The following is a 20812-nucleotide window of genomic DNA, read 5'->3' as shown; positions in this document are numbered from 1 at the left end:
TTTTTACACTGGATGTGACTTTGTTACAATGAGTGGGGTGTTATACCAATTGTATATTGTAGCAACACATTTGTAAAATTTTCAGAATGTCTTTTTGTTCATATTGGCAACATTTCCTAACATGTTGTCAATATTTCATAACACACATCATCCTCTAGTGCTATTCTTCATATATGTTTGTTTATTTACATTAGCACAACAGTGTTGTATTATATTTAAACCGTGAAGTTCATTAAAATGTCTTAAATAACTTTTTGAAGTATGTGTGCTTTACTACCGAAGTTAGATTTTAGCAGTCCAGTCTGTCTTCTTTCTCAGTATAATGCGAGTCACAATTCAGGCCCCTCTTCACAGAATTGTAACCTCATTTGCAAAAATAACAAAGCCCCTTTCTATAATGACCTCAATTTTTTGGTCAGCTATAGCAGAGATGCTGTCACTGTTTCTACATGAGGATCTTCGTCATTCATATAATTATGCCCTAAACAAGAAATAATGGTAACTGTTCCATCAAGTGAAATCCAACCATGGTTTGAAAATCGCTAGGAGATATGCATGTTACTTTACATTGTGCAGCATCACATCACAATTTGGAGGTTAGGCACATGCTTTATAAAAATTTGTACACAAGCAAACAGTGCATCTGTATATTACAGACATCAGCAGAAGGACATTATGATCAGCCATGGTATCTTGGAGTGGGTGGTGCGCACCTTGCAAGATAGTGAGGAGGTCGGGATTTCAGAGTACGGCCTTGAATACATCACTGCACTCTTCATGAACCTGTGCCTCCAGAAATCAGGCATGTTTCATGCACCATGGCTTTATTAAATTATTTTGTTTATACATCGCTGGCTTCATAATGCTAGGCTCTTGTGGAGGTGATTGCGTTTTTGCTTGCTTTTCTATGCGTAAGTGACAAACTGCTGTTGTCTGCAAAACTAACATTTGAAAGAACTTCCAAAATTTATGTGAACTAGAATTTTCATTTGCTGGGATGAAAACAGAGTGATTTATAAGAATAGCACTAACAGACCTTATTACAGCCTGCTCTGTTGGCTGTAATTGCTCTTGTTTTTTCTAATAACAGTGGTCCTTCATCCCCTTGGGTGAACTGGGTCTGTATCAATGCCATAGGCAGTATTAATTTAAATAGACTTCAATATGCGACACTTGAGTGCCAACAATCCAGCAAGGAGCAAGAAAAAATTTTTCCAAGTTGTTAGCCTGAACACATGATCAAAAACCTGCTACATTAAAAAAAAAAATTTACGTCTGCAGCACGTCAATTAAAACACTGCATAACAATTGTGGATTTATGTGTCTGTAGTAGTATCTGAATGCTTGTCTTTATGCTACATACAACACTAGCTGTGAATGCAGAAATTCACATTGCTTGGAATCCTGTACTATATGTTCTTGCCTTCCTGGACTAGTTAATTGTCATACATCAAAATTTTGTAATCACCACTTATATATGCACTTCAACGAAAACAGTATATGTGTTTACTTCGAAAAACATTTCGCTCTTCTTCAGCAAGACCAATGTTCCTTTGCCTGTCATCACCTCATATGTAGTCCTTTGCTGCTGTTAACCCCAATCCACCTCTTACATTATTTCCAAAGTGTGTTTATCCTGGCTTTGCAGCAAAGCAACACTGCAGGAAAATGAGCACCTCTGTGATTGACATTGCCAAGAAGCTGCTTGAACACAAGAATGCAGAGGTATCATTATAAACTCCTGAGCACCTTGCTTCACAGATATTTTTTGTTCTGGTCAATGGATGCTGCTGTATCAGACATGCAGGGAAGTTAGCATAAAGCTTTTTTTTTTTTCTTATTGTAACTGCAGGAAATGATGCTTAGTGCAGGGACACGACTCTAAGGGCATCTGTGTTGGTGTTTTGTTGCATGTAAATTGGCTCTATTGCTTTGCATTGGGTGCTGGTAAAGTCTAAAACTAAGCTACTGCAAGTCAGCATCCTTTTATTTCTGTTGCAATCATCCACTGCATTTTATGATATAGTGGAAGAGTTACAAAGCCTGAAGTCATTCTCATGTGTTTCCAGATTGTGCCTTACTTGAATGGTGCACTGTACAGTCTGCTGTGCGATTCGGAATTCCGTAGCATCGCTGTTCAAATGGTGTGTATGTCTTCCGGCCTGTAGTGTCACTTGAGGGCTGTAAGCTCTGTTACAAACATTGCAGGGAGCCGCTTCTGTTTCAAATCTTGATTGAATCATACAGACAAAAATTGCCAGAAATACTGCCAGAAATATCTACAACAGTATATTTGATGCCTTTCAAACTCTGTGTTCACAATTACTGGCATCCCTGCTCCAAGCAAAGTAGGAAGCATTTGAATGGAGAATAAGATAATGTTGCGTAGTCACAAAATGAACGTGAGCATGTTGCCTGCAAAATGTGTGACATGGGCAGCTTCCATATCATGTCACACATTTGCTCATCAACAGAGCTTTGCTGAATTTTGGTTGACAGCCTCCTTGACAGAAATTGTTCTGGCAGAGACCTGTATAATTTCTACTGCCCCAAGAATTAATTGGGTTTAACCATGTACCTAATGTTTTTCTTAAGAGTTTTGTGTATCTATATATCTATATTATTTGTTTTTCCTGAGCTGTTTTCATGTGTGACGCAAATTGTTTAAGTGAGATCTATGTACTACATGCCATTACTCTTTCCTTTCTCCATTTTCGTTGTTCCTCTTTTCCTTTCATTTTCTTCTTTTTTTTTCTCGCTCCTTGCTGTCTGCTGCCTTTTGGACCTTCTGGTTATTAGGACCAGTCAAGTTGCTTCTGTAGCAACTTTTTTCCTAATGCCTTGGCACTTTGTACCACTTGTTTCTATGAATAAAGGTTATTATTATTATTATTATTATTATTATTATTATTATTATTATTATTATTATTATTATTATTATTATTATTATTATTATTATTATTATTATTATTAAAAGAACATTTACATAAATATTAAGAATGGCAGCCAGCAGTACTATTTTATTTCAGGGATCATCATGCTATATGTGTGTGTATTTTTGTGAATACCTTTATTGATTATAGGTTATTGTTATGACTGAAGTAGTGAAGGCAGATCAAGAAAGGACATGGACAGAGGGCCAGAGAAAGGACAAGACAAGTCTGCATCCTTTCTTGCATTGACTTCATTGTTCCGGCCATGAATATGTATCAATCTGCCCAACTTTCGGTGCGGTTGAATGCAATCATTATTACAGTTTCAATTTATCTTTTTAATGCACTCTGTTGATTCTGGTACTGCATCCTTTCGTGACTTTTGTTTGCTGGGCTTTTATGTCAGGGACTGGAAGCAAGCTTGCAGAAAATAAAACTCCTCTCATCACCTGATGTGCAACATCAGGTGGACCAAGTTTGTGAGAGACTCCTTTCCTCAGGTTTGTGCTCAAGTGCTTGGCGAATTCGTGTGAACTGTTGCCTTTGAGAAATGTGCAGACTAGTTAAGTTTGTCGTAAAAGGAAGCTTCAACTCGGAGCCGACTCCAATTTTCCTGTTCAGATACAGTTAAACCTCAATATAACGCACTTCAATATTATGAAATTACCGATGTAGCAAAGTATTTAACCTTTATAAATTCTTGTCAATAGATCATTATCTATTTATAACCTCAGTAGAACAAAGTGTTTTATAGACGATTTCAATATAACGACATTTTACTGCCGCTGCAAAGAGATACCGAGAATAAATGGAAACTTCCACAGATGCAGACAGTCAAATGGTTGAATTACAAGCGCCTGCTTGTGAATGCACCTCTCAAATCGCGCGACCAAGTGCGACCATTGAAGCGGAACAGCTTCAGATGTTCCATTTAAAGTCCAAGTACGATAAGATCATATCAAGCCCAGCGCACTGTATGCTTTGGTTGCGAGTGAAAACATACGAAGGTTAGCAGAGAACAGTTGTGGCTTGATGAGCATCGTCTTCCCACGTGAGCAAGTGGGGACGGAGGGAGAGGAGCAAGCTCACCATGACTCAATCAAACGCGTGCAAGGCTAGGGCCAGCCGGGGGCAGAATTAGCGGGGGGCAGGTTAACTCTATTTTAGAGCAGCCGTGGCTGCGCATCGCTATTCATGTGTCCTGCTTTAGAGGTAATCTGCCGTGTGCACAAAGAGCTGGGGCGTGATGAGATGGTGTAGCATCACGTGCGCTGCCTTTCTGCGTGTTTAGTACTGGAGGTTTTGTAAATCTCGAGTTTCCGAGACGGGTTGAAGAGAGAGGCAGATAAAGCATGGGCGATTCCCGCTGCTGGCGCCTTTCATGATAGCATGTCCAACTGCATGGAGACACTTTCAACCACGAGGACGAGGCAAAAGCATGGCTGGCATCGCTTCATATTACCGACATGAATATATCGGTGGTACGGCAAGAAACTGAATCTTTTGTCACCGACTCTCAAATTCAGCAAAATTAATCTTTTTATAATTCAAATTTGCGTTTTCCTATTTCCCGATAACTCAGAAAATTTTCCAGGTAAGAAAAATTTATTGGCAACCGTACTGCAATTCCAGATATTATTGTCACAAAATTTTGATATAAAAATATGGCCAATTTTAACGACTTCATTACACTGAGGTTTAACTACAGAAGTAAAATGCACAAATGCTTTCATTATACAACTGCTGGACAGATTTGAATGAAATTTGTTGCATTTGAGAGAAAAATTTTAATTGTAGTAACTGTAGGAAGCAAAATATTGATTTCGAATCTCATACTTTTAACAAAAAGTGCCAAAATCAGCAAGTTTCAGTAAAATAGAAGCATAATGTTTTCAAGTCTGTAACTCTGCACCAAAAATAGATATTGCAGTTGTGTAAACTGCATTTGTAATAGCATTTAAATTAGACAAATGTGATATATGAATTTACAGCCTAAGTGAAAATGTTACAATGTTTATGAGTGTTTTGCAGAAGTCCTTCTCACAAATTAGCTGTGTATTTCAGAGTGGAGTAAAATACATCAATTAAGTTTGCCCACTTTAGATGTATTTTTACATGTACTTAACAGAATGTTGATTTATTGCTGAGTTACACAGTTGTAAACTCAATATTTGCGTTAAGTTCTGAAATTTAAAAAAAAAAGATTAGTGGCATAAACTGAAGATCTACTTCATACAAGTACAAGACTTATTTTATCTTTTAACTGCAATGAAAATTTTATATAAATCTATAAACCTAATCAACATCAGTCCAGCAGTTGCCAAGATGAGCATTTCCCTGTTCCCCTGTATTCAGATAGTCACTGTTGTGGACTACTGGCAAAATTTTTCGTCTTGCATATTCCCACAGGAAAACCCAAAACTGTAAGGACTTAGCCCTAACATTTTGTATTTTATTTTATTTTATTTTTATTTTTATTTTTTTTGCTTGAAGTTGCAAAGCCTAGCATGCTTTAATTGTACTTTTATGCGTCTAACCTTATAGATGCAAATGTCAATGATGGCATTGTTGATCCCCTGTGTGAGGATGACGAGGACGACGAGGTAATTCTTTATATTTCACCTTCATACTAGTCTCTACATAATGGCCACAATATTTTTATCTCTTTAGTGTAAACACCTTCACATGCCTCAATGAGTAAGGGAACAATAACACCAGTATTTCTGATGACAGTAATAAGAGGAGAGGCTGTCAAGTCGGGTGTGTTGTGTGGCTCTGTAAAAATAAATATTTTGTGAAATTTGCAAAATTCTTGTCTCTGATTAACTTGATGTCAACCAAGAAACCTTTTCTGTGAGTACATTCTTTCTTTTGCACTAGTCGCAAAAAATGTATCACAGTCAGGGCTGAACATGGATCTGAACAGACCATAGCCCATCTGAACATTTTACTGCATTGACAATTGTCCATGCTGCATGCAGGATTCACAGGAAGAGTCGGAGCCAGAGCCAGAACTCGACATGGATGACATTGTGCAAGCATTGCCCCACCAGATGTATGGTGACCAGCTCTTGAAAGTCTTTTATGAAGAAGTATGTGACTTTTCATTGACCCTATTTCTAATATTTCAAATACTGGCCCAAGAAGGAGCCAAACATTTGAAAGAAGCTTGAGAACAAGCTAAAGACCATGCAACGAGCTATGGAATGAAAAAGTATAGGCATAATGCTAAGGGACAGGAAGACAGCATTGTTTAGTCTCTCTGCAAACACTAATAGTCACACTCGCTTCAGTAGTCCATTAATGGAGTTGGAGGGATGAGCTGTGAGACATGCGATTGCTTAGTATGGCTTTCACCTGACATCCTGGTATTCCGTGCAAAATGTGCAGCTGTATTACAGATGAATGCGCTGGAAAGTATATTTTGCCAGAATCAAAGTGGTTTATGCAATCTCAGATGTGGTTTCGAATCTTTCTCATCTGATGAATTGATTTCAGGAGAACCAGGACACTGTTTCACAACGAGCATTAACAGTATCAAGGTAAGTGTGTAAGCACCCCAACTTTTTATGATCATGCACAGATGACAAAAAATGTAATGCATTTGCCAGTCGCTGTGGTATCAGGCACATGATTGAACATCAGGACCTGAACAGTCATCATATTTGTTATGTAAACCGTTGTCCAATATAAAATGGAACACCTCATCTGTGTCTGAACTGCAATTTCTGCAAGTCAGAACCTCACTCACTGCTATATGTTATGTGGTTCTCCTGTTGAAAAACCCTTCTCATGGAACTTTTTCTTATTACAAGCACACACAAGGAAAATTGGCGGCTCTGAACTCAAATCCGGTGATCCCTTTCATATTGGACAACCCTGCACATGGCAGGCAATTTAACGTTTTCACTAGCAGCTTACCTTTATCTTTTAAAGATGAAATGTATAATCACTACATTTTATTGGTAATGGTGCAGTATGTTGGAAGCCAAAGTCTGCAAAACAAGCAATGGAATAAAACACGACAGGCGTAATATTCAGAGAGAGGAGGGCAGCAGTGTATGTTAGAGGGCAAACAGGGGTAACTGATATTCTAGTTGAGATTAAAAGGAAGAAATAGGAATTGGGCAGCAATGTAATGCATAGGGCAGGTTACCAGTGGTCTATTAGAGTTACAGAAAGTGCAGTTGAGGACAGCAGAGAACTAAGTGGAGGGACAGAATTATATAAAATTTGCAGGCATACGATTGGGTCAGCCGGGTCCATGCAGCGGTGACTGGCGATTGTAGGGAGGGGCCTTCGTCCTGCAATGGACACATCGTAGGCTGATGATTCATAGCTGTGTGTGAAGCAATGTGGCAACGATCACCATATTCTCTTCATGAATCGTTTATACTTTGCATATGTAATGCTGTGGTTTTTATTGTTTTCTTGTTGGCAATGTTACAATCGGCTTAGAATTCGACCTCTCAGATGTAGGAAATACTCCAGCTCACTTTCCAGTGTCGTGGTAATTGCCCTCCTCCCCGAAAAAGTACCACCCCTCTGGCCCCAGCCAGGTCCTGAGCTGACACAGGTAACCAGCAGGCCACGAAGGGGAGGAGGCCACAACTACTGACCTCACAACTTGGCAAGGGGACACAAGGCTGCACTAAACATGCAGGCACCGACACCTCCATGGGCACAACCCCAAGCAGACTTCACTACCAAGCGACCACACGTTAATGGCCCTTTCAGTGGGGACCTCTTCACCGATTGTAACGGCTGTATGCGAGAGGTTATTTAAGGCCGTCCTGGCCCCCATGTTAACCAGCACCGCTCGAGACTCAGATAGTTGCAACCATGTACCAATGAAGTGAATACATCCTTTATATTTTTCATCATCATGATGCCCGCTTTCGTCACATTCTCCTGATTCTTGCAGTGCCGACGCACCTCACCCAGTCAAGATCAGATCAGCCAACTGTGGAGAGAAAGGCCATGCTGTAGTTGTGTCACCAATCCCTGTACACATGCATACACATTTAAAAAAAGAAGCTTTTGTTGTACAATGATTAGGTGCTTTTGGGTTTCTAAGTTGTGCAGGAAATTCTGCTGACATGGGAGATCTGTCTTAATTGTGGGACTCTGGTTGTTTGACAACTTGAATAGATGTCTTGTTCGTTGCTATTTAGTAGGCTCGAAGAGTCTTCCCCTGACCAATCCTTAGAAGAGACCACAGTGAACGCCCCAGAGACATCCCAGTCTGATGAAATCGACTCTTCCCAGGCAATTCACACTGAAACTGTCGGTAAGAGCTTAACATGTGCTACGGTGACTAAACAAGGGAGTGAATATTTAGAAAGCTTTCGCATGACAGCTAGTCCGTGGGTTAATGAACAACTACAGTACTTCTTGAGTGCTTGATTTTAAAAAGAAAACTGTCATAATTACTTGTCTTCACAGATGGTAACTTCCATTTAGACAATAAACACTGAAATGGAAGGGAGCGTTGAACCTGGTGTATGCATGTATGTGTGTGTGTGCATGCATGTGTGTGCATGCACGCACACGCATGTATGCATGCGGGGGAGACAGACAGAGTAATCTGGTAATCAGCCTCAGCCAGGTCAGAAAATCTTCTGTATTCCTTCAGTTATTTAATCATCCATGTTCTTGGAATCCAAAGGCTCATTTCATTTTTCAGACTTGGAAGACTTAGGGACGTGCATGAAAAAATTTAACCTTGCTTGTCATCTTGTGCCTTCTGCCATATCATTTTAGAAAGATTCTTTACCTGCTACAGTGGCTATGGCAGTCTTCTGCTGAGCACGAAGTCAGAGGTTTGATTCTCAGCCACAGCGGCTGCATACACAAATGCTCATGTATTAAGGTTTAAATTCACATTAAAGAACCCAAGATGGTCGATATTAATCCAAAATCCCCAGCTACGTGCCTCTCATAGTATGTGCATTGATTTGGAATGCTAAAACCCATAATTTGAGTTGAAGAGAAAGAACATTTGAGGAAATAAACTGATTTGCCCTGACTGACATGCACGGTGCTTGTGCTGACATATATGTGTAGCCGACAGACTGGCTACGACACCCTCCTCAAGGGCAGTTGATTTGCTCTTGATGATGATGATTTATTGGCACCCCCTTTAAAACGGGTGTTGACAAATGGTCCCCTAGCCTACTTCATTTAATTAGGTATGCTATACATGCTTTCCATCCCAGCTTTTTTGTATACATCTCTAATTTCTTTTTCTTTTCCTCAAGACTTCTCTATCTACCCTGTACCACTACCTATGGTGGTACATAACCAACCTTCTCCCTGCTTTTTTTCCACTAATACTCTAAACTTCTCTTGCTTATCTCGAATGCAGACCGTTTGATGCTTCTGTCCACTTCATATCCAAGCGCTTCTGGTCAGTGTACGTTGCATACTGTAAACCTTTTGCAGAGTTTACAGCACCCCCTGTTGATGAACAAGCCTCCAAGTTGGTGAAGCAGCTAACGGGTGAAGAAAAGGTAGTCGTGGCAGCAGCTGGCCAGGCTGCCCCTAACAGTGACAAAGCAAATGGACTCAAGTAGGCACAATTCATTTACATTGCTTATGCCGTTGTTGAAGAGTTTGGGGCCAACTCTGCTTTCTATGTTCAAATACACTGAAATGCCAGAAAAGCTCCGACTAGATGACCACCAGACCAACTTGAATAAATTTTGTTGCATTTAAGAGTGAAAGCTAAATTCTATCAGTTGTAGGATGCAGAATTAGAATTTACTGCTTTCAATTTTTTCAGCTGCCCGAAATATGCAGATTTACACAATTCAAGTGCAATGTTTAAACTCTGTACTCTGCACAGATATCAAATTCTAAAAGCTCTAACCGTTAAATTGTGTAAAGCAAGACAGATATGATCATTTAGCTTACAGTTAAAGTGAAATTGTTTCATTGTCATTGGACTCTGAAAACAGTCATGTATGTTAATTATTGGTATATCTCAGAATAGTGTAATTACACAGACACACACAAACACACACACACACACACACACACACACACACACACACACTCCCCTGCCCCCCTGCTTTAAATGTTTCAACAAATTCCAGATGCCACAAAGACATCCTAAAGAATCCTAAAGGCTTCAGTGGGACGTCCAATTTGCTAGTTCAGGACATCCCAGGGACGTCCCATTTACAGTAGGAGAACATACCAATTTGTGATACAAAAAGGGATGCTCCTGGGATGTCCCGGACTGTTAGCTTTCAGGAGGTTATCAGGATCACTTGATGCCATTTTCTGTTTGTTTCTTAGCTGCATTACATTTGTATGAGACAGCAATTATTCAAAACCCAGATAATTCTTTTGAAGCCCAAAAATAACTATGTAATTTATATATTTGTGGTTTCACTTTATGTGACTGGTTTGAACAGTTGTAAACCTGATGCTTCAGCTTACAAAAATTTCTGACTTCAGCAATCTTTATTAAAAATTTCACAGCATAAATAAAAGATCTACTGCCTACAATTGGTTGATTGCTAATCTATGTCCCTTAAAGGGGACCTGGAACATTTTTCTAACATACAATGATTTCACTATTAAATATGTTGCCGCACAAATCTCTCGCCACAATGCTTTTTTTCAAATACTTCAAGTATAAGCAGAGTTAGACAGTTCTCGCTCTGATGCGCGGCTTTTCCTCTCCTTTCATCTCCACCAGCACACTGGAAGCTCGACAGGGGACAAGCCATGAGGGTAAAGCCCCATCAAAAATTTGAGCATCTTGCAGCAAAAGGGCTCATTGTGCCATCCCGTGGTGGCCGCAGTAGACTAAGCTACGCAGCATGCCACTGCTATCTTGGAGGTCACATGCAGCAGGCATAGTTACGCATAACAGTCATGTGTAGACTGGCAGTGCGAAAATGAAATAATTTTGCTGTCTATTTAAAATTGCATACGTATACATTTCATTTATTTAACAGAAAATTATCAATAATAGTATTACTGAGAATGTTCTCGCAATCACGAAATTACCCAATAGCTGTTGGTGGGCATCGTTGCTTGCGATGCTGCTGCATGACTTTGTGGAGGCAAGAACAAGCAATTTTTCAGTTTTAGGCAAAAGATTGTAAATTCCCTGCTGCATGCAGTGCGATAACATTTGGCTCACATTTTAATAGGAACATCTTCTACAGATCAGCAATGTTTTCATACCATGCTCAAAAACTGTTTTAGGGCCTCTTTAAATGCCATAAACCTGGTGAAATTGACTGCAGTGGATGCCAAGAAAGATTATTCCTCCGTTCACATGTATTTAGAGGTGCTCCCTAGGTTAAGCTTCCCCCTGAGTGAACTTGACTAAATGTTACGCTACAGAAACAGTTCAAATTATTGCTCTTCAGTATGTTTCATTAATTAGCGAGAAATGTATAGACGTAAGCACTTCTCTTATGAATGCTCAGTGAACCATTTGTCTCATAGATGTCCATAGAACATCATGTTTTAGACATTGCACACATCCTACAGATATCTATATTTCTCCAAACAACATTACAAATATGTACCACAGATAATCTAAGTCCCATCCCAATCACGTTGCTGTAGTGTTGAAAGGATATCGCACCTGGACATAAGTGACCTCTACTGTTCATGTTAGGGATGCAGGAGGTCCATAGAACATCTAATGGATCTTACCTTGTTCACACTATAATGAAATGCAAACAGCAGAGCATGTGGCCGAAGCATAACTGAAAGCACAGTGTGCGGTGTCAGCCTGCCATCACTGTACACATGCATGCGCACGTGGTTTCGACGCAGAGCGCGGTGACGCTTGTCCTACTGCGATTACATCACCTGTATTTTGTTTGAAGCTTGTGTTATCATCCCGCTACTTCAGTGCCATTGCTACCTGTGATTAGTGTTAAGGTGGCTCCTCCAGTGTAATAAATTTTTGGTGCTGTTCAAATTATGATTAGACACTGGCAACTTTGATGGTGGAAACAAAAGCAAAGGAACGCACATTAGGAAACTGGGCACGTGCCAGCTGTATCATCCTGCAGATGTGGCGATGGTGCTAGCCACCATAACAGTCTACTGCCAGGTAGGAATGACACTGCCGCGGCGGGACAAGAAAACAACTTTCGGACAAAATACAGGCAACGTTTATCCCAGTGGAGCGAGCAGCTCTGCACTCTGGGCAAGAACCACATGCCAACGCATGTGCACAATGACTGACCAATGGCATGCACTGTACCTTTAGTTATGCTTCGGCAACACACTCCACCGTTGTCGGCAAGTAGCTGGTGACCTTGTTTGAAATGTTTTGTTAACGTACGAACATGTAAATGTCAAAATATAAATTCAAACACTCATGAGGTATTTTTCTTGTTATATATTGTTCTAGCGCTCATCAAAACGTGGAAAACAGGCTCGCAAACTCATACATCTGTATTTTGATCATGATGAATTATTAAAAATCCTGCAATGGCTACATGAAGAAAATGAGTTCAATAAGCACTAGGTAAAGCACACAAGGGAGACTCACAATGTCATATCGATGTTACTTTTTATTTATACAATTGATAAAGCTTTATTACAAAGACGATCGGCCACCAGCCAGGCACATGTACGAAAATTTTCATTGCAAGTTCTAACTGATACAAACAGGTAAACGTGGATGTAAAAGAAGATATAGAACTTCAATAAAAAATTCTTGAAAATTCAGCTTCACTAAAACAAATGTAATGAGAAAATGGCGTTAACATTCAGAAAATGAAGTCACAATGCCACAATTATATTATAAAACAGTAAAACTGATTGGTAGGAAATAATATCACATACTAATGAATTACCAAAAGTGCATGGAGTGCATGTCAGCACCCGTAAGAATCAAGATAGAAAGCGAGTACTTTCTAGCTATCTTAAAGAATATATTGCTACGTGCCTCAGGAGCAATTCGTCTTCGTCAAGGCGCCCGCGCGCATCGTCCAAAAGTAACACGCAGTACGCAGGTAGCAATATACTAAAAGAACATTCGCACCAGCAGAATCCCAAGATGGACAGTTAGCTCGTCATACCAGAAAAGTGCCAAACACATAGCGCGACCAAATACTTAGAAATAAGCATTGCAAACGAGAACTATATCTAACAGTTGAGGAGGAGCGCTAGAAACCAAGCGATACAAACATGTTTGAAAATCAAGACGTTGCCCTCAGGACATTTTTATAAGTGCTCCGCAAGGCGAACAAACGTCCCACAAATTAGTCAGAGGCCCCGCTCTATATTCCAGTACGCAACTGTAAAGTTCTGCCTAATATATACGTCCTTTGGTCAACCGAACAAGAGTAGAAAAGTCTGATGCAGCACATTCCACGCTGGTTCTTTATTCTATGGCTCAGCGCGGGAACTTACCCCATATGGTTACCCTGCACTTGCGTCGGCGTCAGGCGCGCGCTGCGCGCGCTGAATTGACGTTAGTGGCGATGTGAAGTCAACGATATTGCGAGTTCAAGCATCTATTTTCTTTGTAATCTTTCGTAATATATCAGCAAGTTAAAAATTATATTTTTAGCACTGTACTAATAAATATAACTGAAACATAAAATGGTTATATGTGAGAAACAAAATGACGTAACCGAAATCGAAAGTTCTGGCTTTCAACGCCCGGTGTCAAACAGTGCGTGCGGAGGTCTTGCGAAATTGGTGAAAGTATGCACTGAAAGATAAGCAGGATAATATCATCAGCAATCTAGAAGATATAGTAAAAGCAGCGGAAGAATTCTATACTGACTTGCATAGCACCCAAAGCAGCCAGGATACCTCCATTCGAAGTAGTAATGAACAGGTTATATACAGAGGCTTACTTTGTAAGAATAAATATAATATTCTTACACCGCGCAGAGCAATGAAGTTAGGAGGGCCTTGCAAGACATAAAACGAGGAAAAGCGGCAGGAGAAGATGGACTGCCAGTCGATTTAGTCAAGGTTGGAGGAGACATAATGCTCGAAAAAACTAGCCTGTCGACTTCAAGGGTCCCAGAGAACTGGAAGAATGGGAACATTATGGTAATCCACAAACAGGAAGACGTTAAAGAATTGAAAAATTATAGGCCCATTAGCTTACTTCTAGTATTATATAACATATTGACCAAGATAATCTCCCATAGAATAAGGGCAACAGTGGACTTAAGTCAACCAAGGGAACAGGCAGGTTTCGGGAAGGGATACTCTACAATGGATCACATCTGTGTCATCAATCAGGTAATCGAGAAATCCGCTAAGTACAATCAGCCTCTCTATTGGCGGTCATAGATTACGAAAAGGCATTTGATTCAGTGGAGATACCAGCGGTCATAGAGACATTACATAATCAAGGAGTATAGGACGCTTACGTGAATATTTTGGAAATTATATATAGAGATTCCACAGATACTTTAATTCTCCACGAGAAAAGTAGAAAGATATACCTATAAAGAAATGGGTCAGACAAGGAGACGCAATCTCTCCAATGCTCCAATCTCTTCACTGGGTGAATAGTGGAAGAAATATTCAAGCCATTAAACTGGGGAGGCTTAGGAGTAAGTATTGGCGGCGAATATCTCAGCAACCATCGATTTGCAGATGACATTGTCCTGTTCAGCAACACTGGAGATTAGTTGCAGCAAATGATTGAGGAGCCTGGCAGAGAGAGTATAAGAGTAGGGTTGAGATTAATATGCAGAAGACAAAGAGAACGATGAATAGCCGAACAAAGGAACAAGAGTTCAGGATCGTCAGTCAGCCTCTACAGTCTTTGAAGGAGTGCGTTTACCAAGGTCAATTACTTACAGGGGACCCTGATAATGATAAGGAAATACAAAAATGAATAAAAATGGGTTGGAGCGTATTCGGCAGAAATTGTCAGATCCTGGCTGGAAATTTACCATTATCATTAAAAAGAAAGGTGTACAATCAATGCATTTTACCGGCGCTGACGTATGGGGCAGAAACTTGGAGACTGACAAAGAAGCTCGAAAACAAGTTAGGGAAGGCGCAATGAGCGATGGAACGAAGAATGTTAGGCGTAACGTTAAGAGACAGGAAGAAAGTTGTGTGGATCAGAAAGCAAACAGATATTGCCGATATTCTAATTGACATTAAGAGAAATAAATGGAGCTGGGCAGGTCATGTAATGCGCAGGTTAGATAACCGCGGTGGACCATTAGGATTACAGAATGGGTACCAAGAGAAGGGAAGCGCAGTCGAGGATGGCAGAAGACTAGGTGAGGTGATGAAATTAGGAAATTCGCGGATGCTAGTTGGAGTCCGCAGGACAGGGGAGATCGCAGGGAGTAGGGTGCTTCGATGCGCGCGCTCCCCTCCGTCGCCGTGGTAGGGAGACGCCTTCGTCCTGCAGTGGACATAAAATCACTGATAAAATAGGCTGCTGCTGATGATGATGATGAACCATGTTGCGAAAAATAAATGCGGTCATAACTGAAGTTCTGGGCTTTAACGCTGCAAACTGGACATTTTCAAAATGAACAAATGGGTATTTCGCCATTCAGGAACACGTTCTCCTTCTCGTAGGATCTCGAACTTGCATAGTGATGCTGATGAGGAAAACAAAGTAAACGCCCTGGCACAGTGCTGTAACAGCCAACAGCGCACCTCTTCCTCTGCCAGCATCCCATCGTTAGGCATTAGAGACAATTTGCTTGTATTTCTGCGGCATGGTGCGTTCATATAGTCACAACGCGCAATGTACGAGCAATGCGCGGAAGCCGTGGGTGTGCAAGGGATGCCCAAATCACAAAGCGATTCGACGTCCCTTGGATGACCCTTCACTGTCATGTACTAATGGAACATTTCATACACGTGGGCTAGACGTCGTTAAATGTAGGATATTTGGTCTTTTGTGGTAGATCCAGTGGATATTTGTGGTTTGCTAGGTGAAAATCTGCGTTCAAGGCAACACAGCATTGCAACTATACGTACTGTATAACAGACCACCAGAATTTCAGAAACGTCCCACGCAACTCAACCAAATATATATAATTTTGTAATTTGGCTATTGTGTAAATATTTAATTTTGTTCCCGTTAATGGTACGCAGTAATAATTTCTGTGTCTCTTGGACCCACTTTCCTTGACTCTTAGGGTCTGACAAATATACAGAATAATTAATTAACTGATTAATTAATAAATTTTCAGCAGGCTGATACAGTTATTGGTAACCTACTGATTTTCTACCACTTCCGATTAATCTGTGTGCACACGAAAAGAAACAACCTAAGTAGCATATCAGACAACACCAAGCAAAGAAAACATGTGAGTTAGATGGGGTGACATTGCTTTCTTTTCTTACCTGCAAAACATTTTTTTTTTTTCAGGTAGCAATTGTGGTTGTCTCTTTTCCTTGTTCTTTATTTGTACTCCCAACTTTGTTTATCTTGTGGCGCTTTAAGCAGCAGAAGATTGATGACGCGCCTTCCAGCTGCCTTGTGGATTTCTGCTGAACATAATCGTATGGTGGCTGTAACTTTGGTGCTTTTAGCATGCAGGAGTACAGCGTAGCATTCAGTTCGAGACCCAAGATTCCACGCACACCCGAGCCCAGCGGTGGTGGCAGCTCAAGTAGAGTGGACTCCACACCGACCAGCTCACAGTCCTTGCGGAGAAGCCCTGCCAGTACCCCATCCAGAGGCAACACTTCCTCAGTCCGTCCAGCGTACAGCACAGATTGAGGTCAGCTAGGGTGCATACGTACATCAGTAGTGTAAGGCTACCTTGAAGGTAGTGCTTGTAGTGAGGACCTCTGTGAAATATTTTATTGTGCTGTTTAGTAATTTTGTTTTGAGAGGGAAATTGGGGCTAATGCCCATCAAGCTGTTCTGAATCTTTAAATATCTTTTCTTCACCTATGATATACCACATAGAAAACTAGTGATTGCTTGAATTATTGATTCCATGCAAAGCCAGCACTTATGTCACAAGTTTGTTTCAACTACGTGGATATGTGAACTTGCATCAAACCCATGATAGCTGCCGCAACATAGTTGAATATTGATATAATGAACACAGCTGCAGTGATATTATGAATTATTGGATATCACGAAGTAAATCTTGAATGTTTCTTGCCAATAACACCATGTAGCGAGTAAATGCTTATAACGAATATCATATTAACGAGGTTCAATTTTTCAATTAATGAAAAAAATGCTGACTCGCTTATAAATTTCGTTTTTGTCATTTCAGAATGAACAGCATTCCTAGAAAGAAATCCTGCTAACTGCGTTCCAGTCCCCCTCAAGAGATAGAGAGAGCGAGAAAAAAGAACCCTATTTTCATCTTTATGTTAAATATCTGCTGTTCAATAAAGCTCGTGTACAGTTTAATTGTCAATGCCTGTCATTTGGTCGACCGACAAGCTACTGGGTAAGCGTTTCCGGAGGCCTCAATTACTAAAATTCTTGTATGCAGTGTTCCAAGTATACGTGCATTTCCTTGTGCTTATGGTATTTTTACACGCAACTTGCAAGGACGGCCTGAGAGCTGATGTGTCATTCAGGGTTTAATTATTTCATGTGACACGTTAAGCTAAACTCTCATTCTATTCAAATACAACGGCATGTGCAATAGCAATTCCAGGAAGACCATTATTAAATGCTAAATGTGTCAGCGAGTAGATCATGAGGCGGGTTTCATATTCTTTAGGACTGCACTGGACGTTTAATTGCTGTATACGAGAACTCGCAAAAACTTTGATTAGACGGACGACGTAAATGTCAGCTCGCTTCACTTTGGTTGACTTGTAGCTAAAAACGAAACTAAACGACGTTATGACGATGCTTGCACGATCGACCGTTTCAAACGAAACAAGAACATTCATGCAAACGTCGAGGAAAGCTAATCCTAATAAAGAAAAGCTGACCGCAGATAATTTTCCCCAAATTTAATACTTTTGGAGGGGTTTGACAAGGCGCACGGCTTGCTCGGCAAGATTCTGGCCAACTTTGGCACGCGGTGAGCGGCGCCTGGCCACCATGAACCTTCTTTGCGTTTTTGCATTTCCTCGCGAGGCGGCGCGGTCGCTCCAATCCCGCCCTCTGTTGCCCAACGTGGCGGTGCGCAGTGCGCAGGCGCATAACCCAATTCTGCCACGGTGATGTTCGAGCAACAGTCTTTGTGTTCCAAGAAGGTTAAAGGAACTTCGGTGTTCTTATTACCGCGGGCCGTCGGTGCGTACAGTCGCGGTGCCATGCCAAGACCATTCGACGCCGCTGGACGGATTATACGTGCTTGTAACCATTAAAAAGAGAGATCACAATGGATTATTTGTTCCAGCCTCCTCGGTGTGCCTACCCTCTTGGATTATGGTTGGGCGGTGGGATTGCTGGCGATCCTCGGCGGCCATCTTTGCATCTCGAAATGCAAACGGATGCCGAAATTGGATTTACTCATTTCGGGAGATATTTTGCGTTCCTTATTTTTCGCTCGGTCAGCGGCTTCGCATCGGCGCCCAAAAGTGGATTATCGTAGCGAGAGTGGCGAACCCACGATCGGAATTATCGACGAGGCCGCATCGTGGGGGTGGCTTGCGTTTAGTTTGGATTACTCGCCGGCGCTTCCTCACCTCCCTGGGATTTATCGCGTTATGCCACGGTTAGCTGTGGCCTCGACCATCACCAGGGAGTATTTTCCACTTTTCTGTTGTGTTGCATTCTTCTGCCCAAGCGACTCAATGCATGAGGGTGTGGCGTGCCTTTCTTTTCTGTGGCGGCTATATTTCATTCTGTTATATTTACCACATCCGTCTATTTGGTGCCCTGGGTTTGCGTTGTGCAAAATATGAGCAGTTTTGTTCAGTTTCACTCGAGAGGGACGCGAACGACGGCAAGCTGGTCGAGGCTGAGGCCTGTGACGTGGCACGACTATAGCGTGTTCCCACGGGAGTTTCATTAATCCATGACCGTTTATAGCCGCGTTTTCTCGACAAGTGTGTTACGAAAAAGAATTTCTCAGCGTTTTCGCTTTCACAAGGAATGCCTTGCAAACCAAGCAACGGCCAGCGCTCCGGGCGTATTCCAAACGGGAGAAGCAAAAGAAAAGACAAACAAACAAAAAAAAACTACCGCGGTCTGGGTGGGGGGGGGAGGCAGGCGGCCATTTTGACCTCCCTCCCTGCTTCTCCCTCCTCATCCGCGAGGGGCGGACCTCGTCGCGCTCTCGCCGCTTCTCGCGCGAGCCACGAGAACGGTGACGTCACTCTTCGCGGCGGAGAATGCCTGCGTGTAGTGTGGGCCGCGAAGAAAACACACGGTGTATGATATATGTTTGATGGGGCCGTGTGTACGAGTCCAGCGCAATGATGTCCTGATGTGGCCAGCAATGCAAGATGGTTAGAGAGACTAGACACCTTTGGGTCGGAAATTTACCGGATAATATTCGAGAAGAAAGGATACGGGAGCACTTCAAACGGTACGTACTCGATGGGTTCGAATTTTGGCGGCCGCGCCAGCGAGCCGCGGCGGCGCCTCTCCGAGGGTCGCTCGCTCGCATGGTAGCCGGCCGTGGACTGCCGTGGCCGCTCGGCCGCTGTGTTTGTGCGCGTTTTTGTGGCCGATCGCGGCTCGTGCAGCGAATGCGCCGATGACTCGTGCGCGATGATCGGTCTCGAGCTGATCGCCGTGACGTGAGCCATTCTTTCCCGGTGTGTGCTGCCGTTCGAGCCACGAGGTACACCTCCCCCGTGTGCGTACACGCGCGTCGCGATTGTGTGCCTTGCTTTGGCTCGTGCGATCGCGCTTGTAGAGTGATTTTACTTCCTTTCTAGCTTCCCAGGGAGTTTCGTTGATATCACGCAGGATTACGATACCGGGTCCGCATTTGTATGCGAGCCGGTTGTTTTTGTTATGGTGTGTTTATGTTTGTATTGTTATCGCCACCTGCCAAAAGCGCGTGGTCTCGCTTGTGCATGCTTTGATCATAGCATTGCTGCTCTAGTGGGCTAAGTCGTCATTTTTCGTCTTTCCTGAACCCTTCGCGAACTTTTCTCCAACAATGGCACATCGCGTGCTTACGCGTAGCCTCGTTTTGAAGACTTCGTTGACGAAGCCGTGTTATTTCATTCGTTTGTTCATCTTCGAGTTGTGCGATTGGATTGATGGGTCGTAGAGTGTTTCGCCTGTCTGAACGCCATCTGTGCCGCAGCTTTTTGAGTTTCTTGTTAAGCCGGATCACACGAATCCTGGTTTTGACTGCGCTCCCACTTTGTACGCTCCGCTAAAACGAAGCACTCTTCGTGTTCAGGGAGAAATTTGAGCAAGTTTTCAGCTCTCCTAGCCGAACGCGATCGCAGCGTTCACGAAGAACGCGAGGCCAAAAAAGCCGCGAAGAAGCTGCTCACGTCCGTGCCTCGGCGGGCCGCGCACGGTGCGGCGAAGGCTAGGGTAGGGGGAAGGGGGGGGGGTGCACCGCGTCGGAAACGCGCGGGCTATGCGGCGCAGTTTGGTATACGGTCCCCCGACGGGCTCCTTTCTGTTCCTTGTCTTTTGTGCTTTTCTGCAACGCGCTCCCCTCGAGCTTTTTTTCTTTCTCGCCCTCTTCAGTACCCCCCCCCCCCCCTTCTCCGGCCGGAGGCGGCCTGCTGCTGCATGGCTTGCTCGCTCGCTCAGCTCGCTTCGGGGAGAAACTTTTGCGTAGTGCTACTCGCTGTTGGTGCTCGGTCTTCCCGCGCTTTTGGCCCGCCCGCCTTCCTGGAATCCGGGCAGGATTCGAGCGCCTTTTTCTTCACCCCTTGTTTCATTCTCTTTGTTCTCATCGGGTGGGTGGAAGAAAGCGTGACTTGCAGAAACGTAGCAATACCTCGGGCGTATTAGTGCAATAAAAGTAGTACCCTTGCGTTATCTCACC

The 20812-nt window shown here is 42.5% G+C and overlaps 3 protein-coding genes across 4 annotated transcripts in view; all 3 read left to right on the top strand.

Annotated features, from left to right (window-relative positions):
* LOC135920556 (lisH domain-containing protein ARMC9-like) overlaps nucleotides 1-831 on the top strand; it is a 28765-nt gene extending 27934 nt beyond the window's left edge. The window contains exon 16 of the mRNA XM_070533373.1: nucleotides 657-831. Coding sequence (XP_070389474.1) covers nucleotides 657-831 — 175 coding nt within the window. The remainder of the gene's footprint in view (nucleotides 1-656) is intronic.
* A 627-nt stretch (nucleotides 832-1458) lies between these two features.
* LOC139056369 (lisH domain-containing protein ARMC9-like) lies at nucleotides 1459-17770 on the top strand. Its single transcript, XM_070534558.1, has 10 exons — nucleotides 1459-1725; nucleotides 2070-2144; nucleotides 3340-3433; nucleotides 5478-5536; nucleotides 5915-6025; nucleotides 6432-6475; nucleotides 8108-8223; nucleotides 9378-9504; nucleotides 16455-16645; nucleotides 17156-17770. The coding sequence occupies exons 1-9, from the start codon at nucleotides 1669-1671 to the stop codon at nucleotides 16642-16644; spliced, it is 873 nt and encodes a 290-aa protein (XP_070390659.1). The 5' UTR covers nucleotides 1459-1668; the 3' UTR covers nucleotide 16645; nucleotides 17156-17770.
* Nucleotides 17771-19062: 1292 nt separating this feature from the next.
* The window catches only part of spen (split ends), a 210956-nt gene continuing 209206 nt past the window's right edge, over nucleotides 19063-20812 (top strand). Inside the window, exon 1 of one of the 2 annotated variants that reach the window (XM_065454018.2) lies at nucleotides 19063-19378. In XM_065454018.2, the coding sequence (XP_065310090.1) occupies nucleotides 19296-19378 (83 nt within the window). In that variant the 5' untranslated portion in view covers nucleotides 19063-19295. The remainder of the gene's footprint in view (nucleotides 19379-20812) is intronic. The other variant, XM_065454028.2, reaches the window with a different exon arrangement.

The sequence above is a fragment of the Dermacentor albipictus genome, chromosome 2, assembly GCF_038994185.2.
Source record: "Dermacentor albipictus isolate Rhodes 1998 colony chromosome 2, USDA_Dalb.pri_finalv2, whole genome shotgun sequence".
NCBI lineage: Eukaryota > Metazoa > Arthropoda > Arachnida > Ixodida > Ixodidae > Dermacentor > Dermacentor albipictus.
The sequence above is the reverse complement of the archived record's forward strand: the minus strand, read 5'-3'. Positions and strand labels throughout refer to the sequence as shown.